The sequence below is a fragment of the Arachis hypogaea genome, chromosome 19 (assembly GCF_003086295.3).
Source record: "Arachis hypogaea cultivar Tifrunner chromosome 19, arahy.Tifrunner.gnm2.J5K5, whole genome shotgun sequence".
In the NCBI taxonomy this organism is placed as follows: Eukaryota; Viridiplantae; Streptophyta; class Magnoliopsida; order Fabales; family Fabaceae; genus Arachis; species Arachis hypogaea.
Window position 1 is genome coordinate 10,292,877 of NC_092054.1, and position 14,801 is coordinate 10,307,677.

Here is a 14,801-nt window from a genome sequence, read left to right on the forward strand (position 1 = left end):
TGATGGAGAAACTAGGGGACTTTCTTCACCATGGTTTTGGACAACTGGGGGAACTTGTTTATTGGATAATGGAGAAACTACTCAAACTAGGAGGGTTTCTTCACTATGGTTTTGAACAATTGGGGAATCTCCTCATAAAACTCATCTGTTGAGTGGCAAAATTTGGAAAACGAGTTAATATTTAAAATCGTCCCTGAAAGATACCTCGGTCTCCATATGAGTCCCTGAATGATAAATTTAATCAAAATCATCTCCGAAAGGTGTCGAGCATAACCACGTTAGTCCTTCCGTCAAATCGTCTGCTGAGCTGGCTAACGTCGGGTGACGTGTACCGTGAAGTGCCTGGGTGGCTGAGGTCTACGTGTACCATGGGGTTGCTGACAAGGTAAGTTCGTTTAAAGAAATCAAATCAGTCCCTCAATTTGATGAACCCTAATCCTAAGTGCGATGATAAATAAGTCGCATTCTGAAATTGTTGGATGGCTGGGAGGATGGAGACGGGAAATGGATGTCGTAGTGGTGGGATATCTCTTCGGTCACACGAGAGTAACGGTTCCAGTGCTTCGATGCGAATGAGGAGGAAAAGTCATGAGGAAGCATGTTTCTGCGGGTTGAAGGCTGTGATAAAAAAATCTGGGACAGCAGAGAACCCACACAGATTATTCTACGCATGTTCAAGGTACCGGGTACGTTGTTTTGAAAGTGTTGAAGTTTTTCCATCTTCTTCTTGGTTATTGGGTGTGATTCATTGTATTCTTGTCTGATTTTTGAATTTGCAGAAGGACAATCACTGTAATTACTTTAAGTGGGTTGATGGTAATGACTGTGAAGCAGTGGTTGAAGCAGGTGCTAAGGAAGATTCCAAAACTGAAGGAGGGTGAAGAAGGAGGCATGGAGAATAGATAACTTGGAAGCTGAAGTTAGATATTTGAAACTGTTAGTAATGCTGTGTAAATTCTCTTTTTTCTCTGCTTAATGGCCTAAATTGTGCTCACTAGTGCTTTCATTTTTCTGTTTCGTCTCTGAACTTAGTTCAAGATATGCTGAATTGAATCAGAGATTCTGCTCTTTGTTGTTATTGTTTGAATTATGAATGATCGGTTCTTCTTTCCTTTTTCATTTTCAGGTTTCAAGAGTCGGAACTAGGATTCTCTTAGCAGAGTTTTAGGCCTCAGAGCTGCAAATAAATTAAGGTATGAGACTATTTTGAACTGTGAATCTGGAGCATGTCCCCGGAAGGCGCAAGGGTAATAGTGCTAATGGCAATGGCAATAGTGCTGGATCTGAGCATCAACCTTCTAAGGAAGCATCAAACACTCCAAGTCCAAGGCTTCCCCCTGGAAAATCCACAAATGCTTGTTTCAAACAGGATTCTAAACTTGCAAATAAGATCAGGGCTACAAATAGATCAAACTCTTTCAATGTCAGTGTGGTTAGAAATAAAATGGATGGTGGTAGAGAAAAGAAAGCTGAGAGCATTGTTGAAATTAGGTATAATGTGGAGGAGAAAAAGGTGAACAAGGATAATGATGATGATTATTATGCTTTTTCTGATGCACTTGAAACACTGTCACAAACACAATCATTCTCCATGAACTGCAGTTAGAGTGGTGTGAGCGGTTTGGATACTTTGGATGTAAAGAAGTTGGGAACCGTCTTTACTGATCAGCAATAAACAAGAAAAACGATTCATCCTTACCTATAAAAGTCGAGATGGCTTCCTCCACTACCAATGCTGCTCCAGGAGACGATCACCGCTGTATTCAGTACCAATACCTCTTCCAGGCTACCGGTCTTCCTACGTTGACGAAGGTTAATGGCCTGCTTCAAGTGTTGGGTCGAAGGCTTAGGGCATAGCTTGACGCAGACGACAAGTTTTGGAGCGAAACAGAGTGAGATGCTTGTTGGCAGAGGGGGTCATGGGTTGCAACGTTTTGAATCTCTCCTGGAGACCAAACGACGTCGTCTCAGCTTCTGGAGGCCATTGATTCAAAACGGCGTCGTTTTGTTACTGTGCCACGCGGGCACTTAACGGTACACGTCACCCGACGTTAGCCAGCTCAGCGGACGATTTGACAGAAGGACTAACGTGGTTATCCTCGACATCTTTCGGGGACGATTTTGATTAAGTTTATCATTCGGGGACTCATATAGAGAACGAGGTATCTTTCAGGGACGATTTTGAATATTAACTCTTTGGAAAACTCATTTCTTGGTCGTGAAATTTTTGCTCAATTTTGACGCACTACCAACTCATTATTAGTTATTTACTTAAGCAAGCATATGCAAAATCAAAATACAGTGTTGTTTCTTTGGTCAATGCAAAATACAGTTTATGACAATATTTGATTAGAGTGACTCACAGCACTCCCACTTTCGGAAAACTTTTTTTAAAAAAAAAAATTAATTGCATACATCACAACCCAGTACTATTGCTGGACTTTCAATACTGGAAAGGCTATTACATCTCGAATGCTGGGAGAATTTGTCAAAAGCATCACGATCCTGTCAATTCCAAGTCCCTGAAAAAGAAAACGCAAGAGTTTGTTGCATAAATAATGCAAGAGATTGATATTGGAAAGCATAACTTGTACACAAAATAGAAGATTACTATTACTAACTATATCGTTGTAATACACAGGCATGTTGATTCATCAACGACCACATGCATGAATCCACTAATATTAGCATAATTCAAAAGGAAATCAGTAAATTACATCAAAACCAGAAACCTGCCAAAACACAAATACAGAGACATGACATCGATATCAAAGGTAATAGCAATACTAATCACATTCTGGTCTTACAGAACTATTTACTTATGGGATTTGACTTGTATGCACAGTCAGGGTAGTAGAACGTTTTTACACAAATCCAATCATGCATTACAAATACAAATGTTAGCGCAACTAAACTCTCTTATTTATCTAAAGCAAACTTGTGGGGTTTGAGATTTAAACCAAGCATGACTCCACTTTTAAGACACGAGTCTGTGAACTTGACCTGTTACCAGAGAAGATTTTAAGAAAGGAGAAATACTAGTTGCTGTGGACATAATTAGTGTCTTCAATTGTCAGATTTCAGCTTTCATGCTGCTAGAAGAAGAATTCCTTCCTCCGAAGATGGTATTTTTACCCTTTACAGTAGCAGGATGAGACAAAAAGAGAGGAGAACACAGATCAAGGGTGAGATTGGTATTATGGAGTAAGAATGGATTACTCCAGGAGGATAGTATAATGTTTTCCTTCAAATAGGTACCAACCTTAAAAACTCTAGGTAAAAATTGTCAAACAAAACCATTCTCTTACTCATCTAGGATAGTAACAACATAAGGACAGGAAAACTGGAAAATAGATTCTAATACCATTCCAGAGGCTGGAGGCATTCCATACTCCAAAGCTGTTAGAAAGTCGTCATCAAGAGTAACTTCATATAAGTCATCCTCGTTTTCCGTCCCTTCCTTCTTATCGGCATTTCTTGAAGCAGCCTCAGCTCTCTTCTTTTCATGTTGTCTAACTTGATCCTCTAAGCGACCTCTCTGCCAAGTACCAGCAAAAAAGAAAATGCCCGCCCGTGCACACACACACACATATCAAAATCCATTCACTGTTCATCAATTTACTTCAGTCAAAGTAAGAGTCACTACACTTCAAATATAATGCAGGATAAATAAGAAAAGTTAGAACTGATTACTAGGTAGTATAAAAAGAGAGTATGGTAGAAAGAGCTAGAAAGAAGGATGCCTTTTGATAATTTGTAGAGATTAGTTTCTTGGGAGAGTCTGAAACCTATTTTCTAATATATATAAAGGGCACCTGAATTACCCTCTAAAAGAAAGAACGTGAAATAAAATAAAATCAAGCAGGAAAACCAAAACCAAACAAATCTCACCTGATCTATAGGATCAGTCAGTTCCGAGAATGCATTGCCTATCTCACGGCCACAAATGAATAGTTCAAATCTCTCAGTCAAACCTATGGATCTAATGGAGGATCAAAGGTAAGATAGAGGAAAGCATTAAAACAGGAAGCATACTTAATCTGATTGCTTATGGCATTATTATTATAAGCAATTGCACATCATTGTATCTCAGAAAATATATAGTAGTATGAATATAAACAACTCTAAAAATATCAGCTACTGGAAGAAAGGAAAAGGATATCATAGTTTAATATTCAGTTTAAATTAAAACACTGAAATTGTGAACCCTACTTTATCTTTTGTTTATACCCATTATGATTTTTAACATATTAACATTTCAATATTTCATAGAACTTACGGTTGAACATATTGAATAAAAGCAAGTAAAATTATTAGATATGTTCTACAATGTTTATACCTTCGGTGTGGTTTGGCCAGTGGAGATATTTCAATTGGATAGTCTAAAACAAATATAGGTTGGATGAGCTTTGGTTCTACAACAACCTCAAAGACCTAACCAAAATAAATAAATAAATAAAATAACTTGTTAGTATATCAAGAAAAATGATAATATAACAAGTGCCAAAAGTGCAATCAGAAAGAATGTGAGCATCAACTTAAAAGTACAAGTGTGATTACTTGCAAAAAGACAAAGTTTTGCAAATAAACGGAATCAAACAAATGGATGCAAATAGATAATTAAAGGTGAGGGAAACCAACCTCATTAAGTAGATGGCCAACAGATTGGCAAGCTTCAATCGAAGCTTTGTCCTTGGCATCAAGATTGTTTCCAAGGGTACTAAGAGTAACTTTCTTTGCAACTTCAAGATCATATCCCAATTCACTAAAATCAATGCCGGAAACTTCTTTAACAAGGTTGTGCATGGTCTCCCTCCTCCAAGGTCTCTCCAGACATATCTCAACTCCCTGCATAGAGTCATTGCACCAGCATCAACAGATTTGTTTTTCACAACAAAATCACAAGAGAAGAAATCTATCATACATAACGCACCACAACTCAAGGTTATATATAATAAGAACAGTTGCAACCTGATAATCTAGGGTAAGTTTCCCAAGAACTGCTAGGGCACATTGAGTGACAATCTCCTCTGCCAAATTCATCATGCTTTGGTAGTCTGAGTATGCTTCATACATCTAAAATTCAACTAACATCAATACATATCAGAATGTCATTCAAGATCAACTGAGAATTATAAGGCATACAAGAATGCAAAATACCATATAGTATAATATTTGTAAAGCAACTAGCTTGAAACCTTAAGCTACAACAAGATTAGGGGAAGCATCATGCATGCCTATTGTAAGTAACAAAGAAGACTTAAAACAAATTAAGGTTCCTTTAAAACAATAATTGTTGATCTATGACAAGATTCAACAGTGTTTTATGATTGCTATTGGGTCCATTCAATTAAGATTCAAGAAAAGTACTTAATAGAAGTAGAAGCACAGAAAGAAAATTGTTTTGCATTTGGACATAAGCTGATAAGCATAAATGTATTTTTTATCATATAACCAGAAATTGTTAAATTGTTTGAAGATGACAAATATTTCTTAGTCAAGTACTTTTCTCATATAAAATTACAAGGAATGAGGGAGGGGGAGAGTGAGAAATGAGTGATATTTAAAAGACGAAAAAAAATAAGTTACAGGTTCCTGTATTGTGAAGTGAAATTTCTTTCTTATCGGTTCTGATTCCGGGAGAAGTAGCTCCTTATCTATTTCTAAGGAAAGCAAAAAGGCATATTATTTTCTACTATATATATATATATAAACACAAAGAAACAACAATTGTTTAAAAGGGTAACTTTCATCCGCCAAAATCACAAACAAATGCATTCAGTGACAAACTAAGACAACCCTTTTTCTGCTTGAGTTTACATCTGTTAATGTAAAACTGGAAGCAAAGTATGACATGCAAGATCATATATATCTGAGGAAACCAAACTTCACAAGATTAAAATGTTACCTCTATTGTTGTAAATTCAGGATTATGACGAGTTGAAATTCCTTCATTTCTAAATATTCGCCCAATCTCATATACCTTTTCAAATCCACCAACCTGTGACAAAGAAAAAAGTTGAAGTCATTAACAAATTGACATAATCAAGATAAAAGTTTTCCAAGAATTTCACAGCTAAACTAAATGAAATTTCCATTCAGCAAAAGAAGCAAGATTCTAATTTCTATTTCACCAATACAAAAATAGCCAAACATGCTCTAAAAAATATTGAAAAAACGAACAAGGAAGATCATGACTAATAATCTTATTCCAATGCACTAAATTCAGAGTGAATACCAAAACATATCTCCCTCTATAAAAACATAGCATTACCTCATAAGATGATAAAAAGTAAAAAAGATATGTACACCCCTCTGTTTGAACACATACCAGACAAGGAGTTTTACACTAAAAAATATTTCAAACCTCACCAGCATTCTCTTCAGATGTAATTCAGTTGCAATTCTCAAATATAAGTCCCTTCCAAGAGAATTATGATGTGTAATAAATGGTCTGGCTTCGGCTCCCCCAGCTGCTCCCTAGTCAATGGAAACTAATCAGGGAAGCTATACTCCATGTACAAGATACCAGAGAATGAGAGCCAGAAAAAAAAATATATCAACAACTAAAAGAGTCCCCATAAATTGTGTACGTTTGTTTGCTTTCATATAGAAAAAATAGTGTAAATATACTCAAATTAACGCACCTGCAAAACTGGGGTTTCAACTTCAATGTAACCTAAAGAATCCATTGTTCTCCGTATCTCTGATACAACCTAATTGAATGGAATTTGCACATTAATACAAATAGGAGAATGTGAGCTAACAATCTCTGAAACAAAAATTTAAAATCTTGTTTCAAAACTTAAATTATGGAGGCTTCAAATTTAAAAAGCTTGCTAAGCTCCTTGGACCCATAAATTTGTCTCCTATGAAACTCATTTTTGGTACCTTTGATGAATGTTGGGTTTATACTTGGCAAATTGAATTTTTTTTATCAGTTTTTATTGAATAGATTTGTTGGTTTTTCAGAGCAGATTAGCAGAAAGGATTAAAGGAAGCCAAATATTAAGGCAATGTTCTCCCAATGACGTTGTTTGGCATATTTTTTTCGAGCATAACTCACATCTTTAATGGAAGGCTTGCGCACAAGCAGGTCATGTGGGATAAGATTAAACATCTTCTGGTGTCTACCCAGTGTAAGGCACATAGTCTGCTTAGAGGGATCTCTCAGATAAGCAGAGTGATTGGAGATCTTTGCTCTTTTCTTTTTTGATTGTTCCTTTATCTATATTGAGGTTTTCTTATCCTCTCTCCTCTATCCTCAATAAAGAATAAAATAAAATAAAAAATAATAAAGAGGGGGGAATTCTCTAGAAGTTAAACCACCTTTGCTCTTTTGCGGAAAACATCTGCTACCTCTGGATTTGCAATCATATCTACGTATCTAAACACAACAAACAAGAAAAAAATATTTGAAGAGCCAAATTTCAATTCAGGCGGAGTGGGGAAGGATAATTAGAGACCATCATCGAAATAAAATGGAACAGGAAATACTAAAAAATAAGAAACAAACAGAAGTGATAAAAAGTTAAAAAATAAAAATAAATAAATATAGATGAAAATATTCATCATCACCCCTGCAAAAAGGAGACTAAATGAGATAAATGATAAGTTAATTTAGATGTATACAACCTCATAAAAATTTTTGGACTATCATATAATATGTGTTGATAACTCAATATCTCATTTAACAATTTTAGTCACTTAAAAAACCAGAGGTGTAGAATTTTACTAAATTACATGTGAGCACATCATTGGATTCCTTTGTAAAGTTATATTACACATACAGTAGATTAAAATCTAGTACAATATAAAGTGGTTGATTTTGATATGGCCTGTGTAATTTAAACTTGAGTTAACAAGAAATGAGATGTCAAATTGATTAAATTATGAGGAAATACCCAGTACAAAGAATTGCAGTCAAAAGAATATCTCTGAAAAAATACTTAATGCATCAATATATAATAGAACTATAAAAAAGCTATTCAAACCCTTCCTGTAGCCCCAAAGTAATATACATAAATTAAAAGATGTAAACGAAGGAATTAACACAAATTAAAATGCAATCTTACCTTTGGCGATAGCGTTTATCTATATCAGTTAAGCCATGATATTTGTCAGGTAGTGGAAGCAGAGATTTGGTAAGGATTGCAAAAGAAAGGACACACACAGAAAGTTCTCCTGCAAAAGGAAAAACAAGAAATCATAAAGTATAATGATAACAGGCTAACAGGCAATTTCAAAATACTCCCGACCCCTTTCACATTTTTGAAACTATTATACTACTTAAGAAGAAAAAGAAATGAAGGCAACTATCTAAAACACAATGTATAAATAAAACTAGGAACAATATATATTTCAAATAGTATTATTCTATGGGCTACTGAAAGTTTTGGTAGCTTGCTTTTTCATGTGTATGACCAAAAGTCCAAAACACTGTAAGCTCACAATTGCTTCCCATTTATGTAACGCATAACATAGATGGAAGAAGAAAATTAGATAAATTTCAATTAAAGAAGAAGAAAATCTATTTAAGACACCTACTGAATTTTACCTTTCTCTGTGCGTTTTATTGAACCTCTTGCACCTAGTATATCACCAATATCAACATGAGCTTTCAACTGTTCAAACTGGTCATCTATGAGTCTCTCCTTATCACAATAGAGCTGAAATCATTGATTTCAACAACTTCAGTTAGCAGCTGTCATAACATTCACTCTGAAGCAGAAATACAACCTCTACCATATCTAAGAATAAAAAATTGCATCTAAGTACAAAGATTCAAACCAGAAAACAATGAACAAATACACTACTAACATATTAAAAAAATAAATAAATAAATAAGAAACTCTAACATTATTTAGTTCAAAGATACATAGAATGTAGAGAAGGCAATAGAAAACCTGAATTGTCCCAGAATCATCTCTTAGTGTCAAAAAAGCAAGCTTGCCGAATGCTCTTCTAGCAACAATTCTTCCTGCAATTGATACATGGTCATTCTCACCGTTTGCTTCCTCACCATTTCCCAGATCTCTATATATATCTTGCAGCTGATTAGCACTGTGAGTTTTCTCCCATCCATAAGCATATGGATCAAGCCCTTTACTTCTCAGTTCTTCAACCTACAAAACAACCTCGAAGAAGGGTCCTATAAGAAGACAATCTCAAACCAAAACCATTAAGCATTTTAGTCCTCTAGCAAGCCAACCATCAATAAAGATCCATCATGTTCAAAACTGTTGCCCATTCTAACCCTAATGAGAATCCAATCCAAACAATGATATTTGATATCTTACATTCAATTTCCCATCAAATCCTCTAAGAGGCAAAAAAAAATATATATATAGTCAAATAAAATCTAGCATAAGAATTTTTTTTTTTTAACAAAAGAGAGTAAAAGAAAGACATTTCTCATATCATTGAGCTAACTTTTGATACACCAACAATATTAAAACTTTTTTACATTGTCATCATTCTTTTGGATAATCATTCGAGTATTGAGCGTGTCAATGTAATATAATTAAACATAAATCCTTTCTAGTTTCAAACTTTTCTCAAATTCTAAACAACCAGCTAAAATTAAATCGATAGGGACAGTATGTAACTAAAAGGCAGCTCCACATTAACCATTTCTTCGCGCATCAGATAAACACTGATCCTAAGATAAAAATAAATCAATGAAAACATAAAAAAAGAAAAAAATAGAATCTTCATTACACTTAAGAGCCAAGGCTTACCTTCCTCAAGCGAATGGCTCGAACAGCCTCCCTATCGGAAGTCGAAGTGGTCGGAGACGCCGGGGCACGGCGGTTGCGTCCAGCAGTCCTGGAAGCAGCTCCGGTGGGTTTGTCGACGTCGGGGGCGGAGGAAGAGGCGGTTGAAGAAGAAGAAGAAGAAGAGGAGGAGCGGAGAAGGAGGGTACGAGGTGTTCGACGAAATGCGTAAGAGGTGATTGAAGTAGTTGAGTGAAGTAAGTGCCTCTTGAGTGGTTGGCTTGTTAGGTTCCACAGTTTAAGCGCTTCCATTGTCTTGTGACTCACTGAGTCACTGACTCGCGCTCTTCTTCTTCCTCTTCTCAGCTGCTTTATCTATGTACCTGCTGTGGCTGAGTCAACACACGGGAACTGCTAATTTTAAATGTTTTTTTTAATGTTTTTAATACACCTTTTTTTTAACTAGTATACTGTATAAGAATACGGAAATGCTCTGCATCCATGTATTTTTTACATGGTTGTTAACCAAGTAATTTTTTTTCCACACGCGCGTCTCCCACCCGTCACTCGTTTGTCATACACGCGCTACATATAACGTGTTGCAACCTAAAGTTTTGCTCAATGTAAACCTTCTGCTCCAACGTAAACCTCCTTCTCTGCTCGTATTCTTTCTTATTGATCTGCATTGCCTTCGTCGTTCTTCTCTGGTCGCGTTCATCTTCTCGTTTTCTTATTTCGATCTGGTTGCATTTAACTTCTTCCTATTCTTCTTCGTTTTCTTCTTCGATCTGTACTTCTGAATCGAAACAATAAATGACTCAACTTCAAATCAGGAGAGCGATTTGGATTACTCTTTTGAAACGAATCAAACTGACAAAGTTTGGATTATTCAATTTTGAATCAAATTGAATGGAATGCAATTGCTAATTTGAATTGAATTAAATGGACGGAGGTGTACTGAATTGAATTGATAATATGTAAATTGTAGGCAGAGTTATTTGAATTTGATTTTATATAATGGATTATGTTTCGTTCACTCAGTACTATACAATTGTTTCACTATGAGTACTGTGTTCGGTTCATTCTGCAGAAAGCTGTTTGAATTTGATTTTATATAATGGATTATGTTTCGTTCACTCAGTATTATACAATTGTATTGTGTTCGGTTCACCATGAGTATTGTGTTCGGTTCATTCTGCATTATTCAAAACTCTTCTTCCTCACCTTTTACTGCTTCTTCACCAGAGAGAGAAGGAGAAAAAGACAAAAAAATACAACAACAACAAAAGAATTATGATAGGGTTTCAGGGTTTAGGGTTTTAGGATTTAGGGTTTATGGTAGGGGTGGCAAAGCGGGCCGGCCCGCCCCAACCCGCCCCGTCCCGCATAGGCCCGCCCCGCCAACTAAAATGGGTTCAAAATGCTAGCCCGCCCCACTTTATGGCGGATTGGCGAGTTGGCGGGCTAGCCCGCTTCTTTTTTTTTTAAATAAAATTCATTAAAATTAACCAAAAAATAATAATTAAAAAATCAAATACAAATAAAAAATAGTCAAATTATAATATAATTCTTTTACTATTTTTTTTTAAATTTTTAACTTCAATAAAATTGTTCGAAATAATATGTGTCAATAGAATCATCTTTATTTTAAAAAATAACTCATATAATTTGAGCATATATACGAAATTATAAAATAAAATAAATAAAGTTAATAACTAAAAGAAGAATAAAAATAAAAAATAAAAAAAATATTTAAAAATTCTATAATTATTAATTTTATAATAGTAATTACTCTTTTATTTAATAAAAAAATAAAAAAACAAAAATCTTCGGCCCAGCGGACCGGCCCGCCCCGCCCCGCCAAAACCCGCCAATTTGGCGGTGCGGGTTTGGCGAATTTTTTTTTAATTTGACGGGCTCCAAATCCTAGCCCGACCCGCCTTTTTTAGCGGGTTTAGCGGATCGGCCCGACGGGCTCGACCCATTTTGTCACCCCTAGTTTATGGGTTCAGGGTTCAGTATGTTTCAAACTTTCGGTTCGCCCCGTGTATTAATTTCGGTTCACCGTGTTCATGGTTGAGGGTTTAGGGTTTAGGGTTCAGGGTTTTAGGGGTTTAGGATTTACAGTAGGGTTCAGGGTTTAGGGTTCAAAGTTCAGTGTTCAGGTTCGAGTTCAGGGTTTAGGGTTTAGGGTTTAGGATTTAGCATTCAGGGTTTAGAATTCAAAGTTCAGGGTTCGGGTTCAGGGTTTAGGGTTTAGGGTTTAGGTTTTAGGGTGTAGGGTTTAGGTTTTAAGGATTTATGGTTTATGGGTTCAGGATTCAGTGTTCAGGTTCTGATTTTAGTGTTTAGGGTTTAGGGTTTAGGGTTCAGTGTTTAGATGTTCATAATTTTTTGGTAAACATGAGAGCGATTTGGATTACTCTTTTGAAATGAATCAAACTGACAAAGTTTGGATTATTCAATTTTGAATCGAATTGAATGGAATGTAATTGCTAATTTGAATTGAATTAAATAGACGAAGTTGTACTGAATTGAATTGAATTGATATTATTTGAATTTGATTTTATATAATGGATTATGTTTCGTTCACTCAGTACTATAAGTATACAATTGTATTGTGTTCGGTTTACCATGAGTACTATGTTCGGTTCACCATGAGTACTGTGTTTGGTTCATTCTGCAGAAAGTTGTTTGAATTTGATTTTATATAATGGATTATGTTTCGTTCACTTAGTACTATACAATTGTATTGTGTTTGGTTCACCATGAGTACTATGTTCGGTTCACCATGAGTACTGTGTTTGGTTTATTCTGCACTATTCAAAACTCTTCTTCCTCACCTTCTACTGCTTCTTCACGAGAGAGAGAAGGAGAAAAAGACAAAAAAATACAGCAGCAACAACAACAAAAGAATGACAATAAGGAGAAAACACGTGAAGAAGAAGGAACGCAAAAAAGGAGAAGGAGGAACGCGAAGAAGAAGGCGAAAAAGAAGAAGACGCTTCGTGCGTAAACGAGCGTGAGAAGAAGAAGAAGAAGAAGAAGAAGAAGAAGAAGAAGAAGAAGAAGAAGAAGAAGCGTGGAGGAGAAGAAGCGTTGGGTAAGAGCGATTTCGTGTGTGTTGGGCGCGTGTATTTCACGTTTTATTTAATGGTATTAGTTTTTTTGGTGTTGGGCCAACTTGGTTACATGGTTAAATATATGTGTAGCATCCCTGATAAGAATATATGAATATAATACATTAAAAATAGGGCAAAATGTATATATAAACCAATTCGAGAATATATGAATATAATACATTAAAAATAGGGCAAAATGTATATATAAACCAATTGGAGGCCAATATTACACATATCTACCAAAATGAAAAATATTACAAGGATCTACTAAGTGTTTTTATGTAATTCGAATGAGACCCATTCGAATTATAAAATCCAATACTAATTCGAGACGAGATGTTTTAGTAATTCAAATGAGGGTGAAACGAACTACATGCACGTGAATATCACTCTCATTCGAAGGGGACTAATTCGAATTACCACAAGTAGCAAGATAATTCGAACTGGTCTCATTCGAATTACTAATGAATGTTCTATAAATATAATTCTGAGTTCAACTTTTTTTTTAATGCATGGAATATAAAATATATTTTTAAATTTTTAAATTATTAATTTTTTAATAAATTTATTTAAATTATATCACAAAAAAATATTTTATTCTATGCAAAATAATTTTAAAAATGGTTTAAAAGATGTTAAGAGTATTATAAAAATTTGTAATGTCCAGTGATTTAGGTAAATACATGCATGTACTCAAACTTTAAATAAAATACTTGACATAGTCAATAATAATTTAAAAATTAAAAAAATATATTTTTATCATCTACTTACCTATGTCACTCAGACATTACAAATTTTTATAGTACTCCTAATATCTTTTAAGCCATTTTTTTAAAATTATTTTTCATGGAATAATTTTTTTTTAAATTTTTAAATTATTATTGATTATGTAGAGTATTTTATTTAAAATTTGAGTACATGCATGAATATTTGCATTTAAATTTATTTTTTATTTTTAAATTATTATTGACTATGTAGAGTATTTTATTTAAAATTTGAGTAGATGCATGTATTTACCTAAGTCATTGGGACATTACAAATTTTTATAGTACTTCTAACATTTTTTAAGCTATTTTTTAATTATTTTACATGGAATAAAATATTTTTTATGATATAATTTAAATAAATTTATTAAAAAATATTAATAATTTAAAAATTAAAAAATATATTTTATATTTCATGCATTAAAAAAGAAGCTGAATTCGAACTATATTTAGAGCTTGTTTGGATGAGTTTCTAAAAAAAGATTTTTTTTTGAGTTATTTTTTTTTAAAAGATCTTATGGAAAAGTAAAAGTAATTTTATGTTTGGTTATCTCATGCCAAAAGATCTTTTTATCTATTAATTATGTTTGGGTATAACAATATAAAAGTACTTTTTTGTTTATTTATTACATGAAAAACATCTTTTTTTAAGAGAAAAATATCTTTTAAAAAAAGATGTTTTTTTTTTATTTTTCTAGTACTTTTACTTTACTACTAGAAATTTGCCAAACACACTAAAAAATAAAAAAAGATATTTTTTCATTGAAAAAAGATTTTTTTTTATCAAAATAATGGCGTCCAAACAAGCACTTATAGGGCATTCATTGATAATTCGAATGAGACCAATTCGAATTACCTTGAGCTGCTACTTGTGGTAATTCGAATTAGTCCATTTCGAATTAGAGCTATATTCATGTGCATGTTGTTGGTTTCATCCTTATGCGAATTACTAAAACATTTCGTCCATGCATAATTCGAATTACACTGCTTCGAATTAGTTTTAGATTTTATAATTCGAATGGGTCTCGTTCGAATTACATAAAAATACTTGGTAGATCCTTATAATATTTTTCGTTTCGGTAGACATGTATAATATTGGCCTCTAATTGGTTTATATATGCATTTTACCCTTAAAAATATAAAATTTTAATAATTATTATTGTTGTATATTGATTAATAATAATAATAATTTTTTTAAA

General features: G+C 33.9%; 2 protein-coding genes across 2 annotated transcripts; one reads left to right on the forward strand and one right to left on the reverse strand.

Annotated features, from left to right (window-relative positions):
• The first annotated feature begins 350 nt into the window (after positions 1-350).
• Positions 351-2,344, forward strand: LOC140182073 (uncharacterized). Its single transcript, XM_072228164.1, has 3 exons — positions 351-686; positions 780-936; positions 1,127-2,344. The coding sequence occupies exons 1-2, from the start codon at positions 480-482 to the stop codon at positions 879-881; spliced, it is 309 nt and encodes a 102-aa protein (XP_072084265.1). The 5' UTR covers positions 351-479; the 3' UTR covers positions 882-936; positions 1,127-2,344.
• LOC112776513 (lysine--tRNA ligase, chloroplastic/mitochondrial) lies at positions 2,285-10,165 on the reverse strand. The gene is made up of 14 exons (XM_025820700.3): positions 9,741-10,165; positions 8,907-9,125; positions 8,558-8,669; positions 8,076-8,184; positions 7,330-7,387; positions 6,648-6,716; positions 6,373-6,480; positions 5,909-6,001; positions 4,972-5,076; positions 4,642-4,848; positions 4,340-4,434; positions 3,892-3,982; positions 3,365-3,538; positions 2,285-2,522 (listed from the first exon to the last, which is right to left on the reverse strand). The coding sequence occupies exons 1-14, from the start codon at positions 10,026-10,028 to the stop codon at positions 2,430-2,432; spliced, it is 1,821 nt and encodes a 606-aa protein (XP_025676485.1). The 5' UTR covers positions 10,029-10,165; the 3' UTR covers positions 2,285-2,429.
• Positions 10,166-14,801: the final 4,636 nt, after the last annotated feature.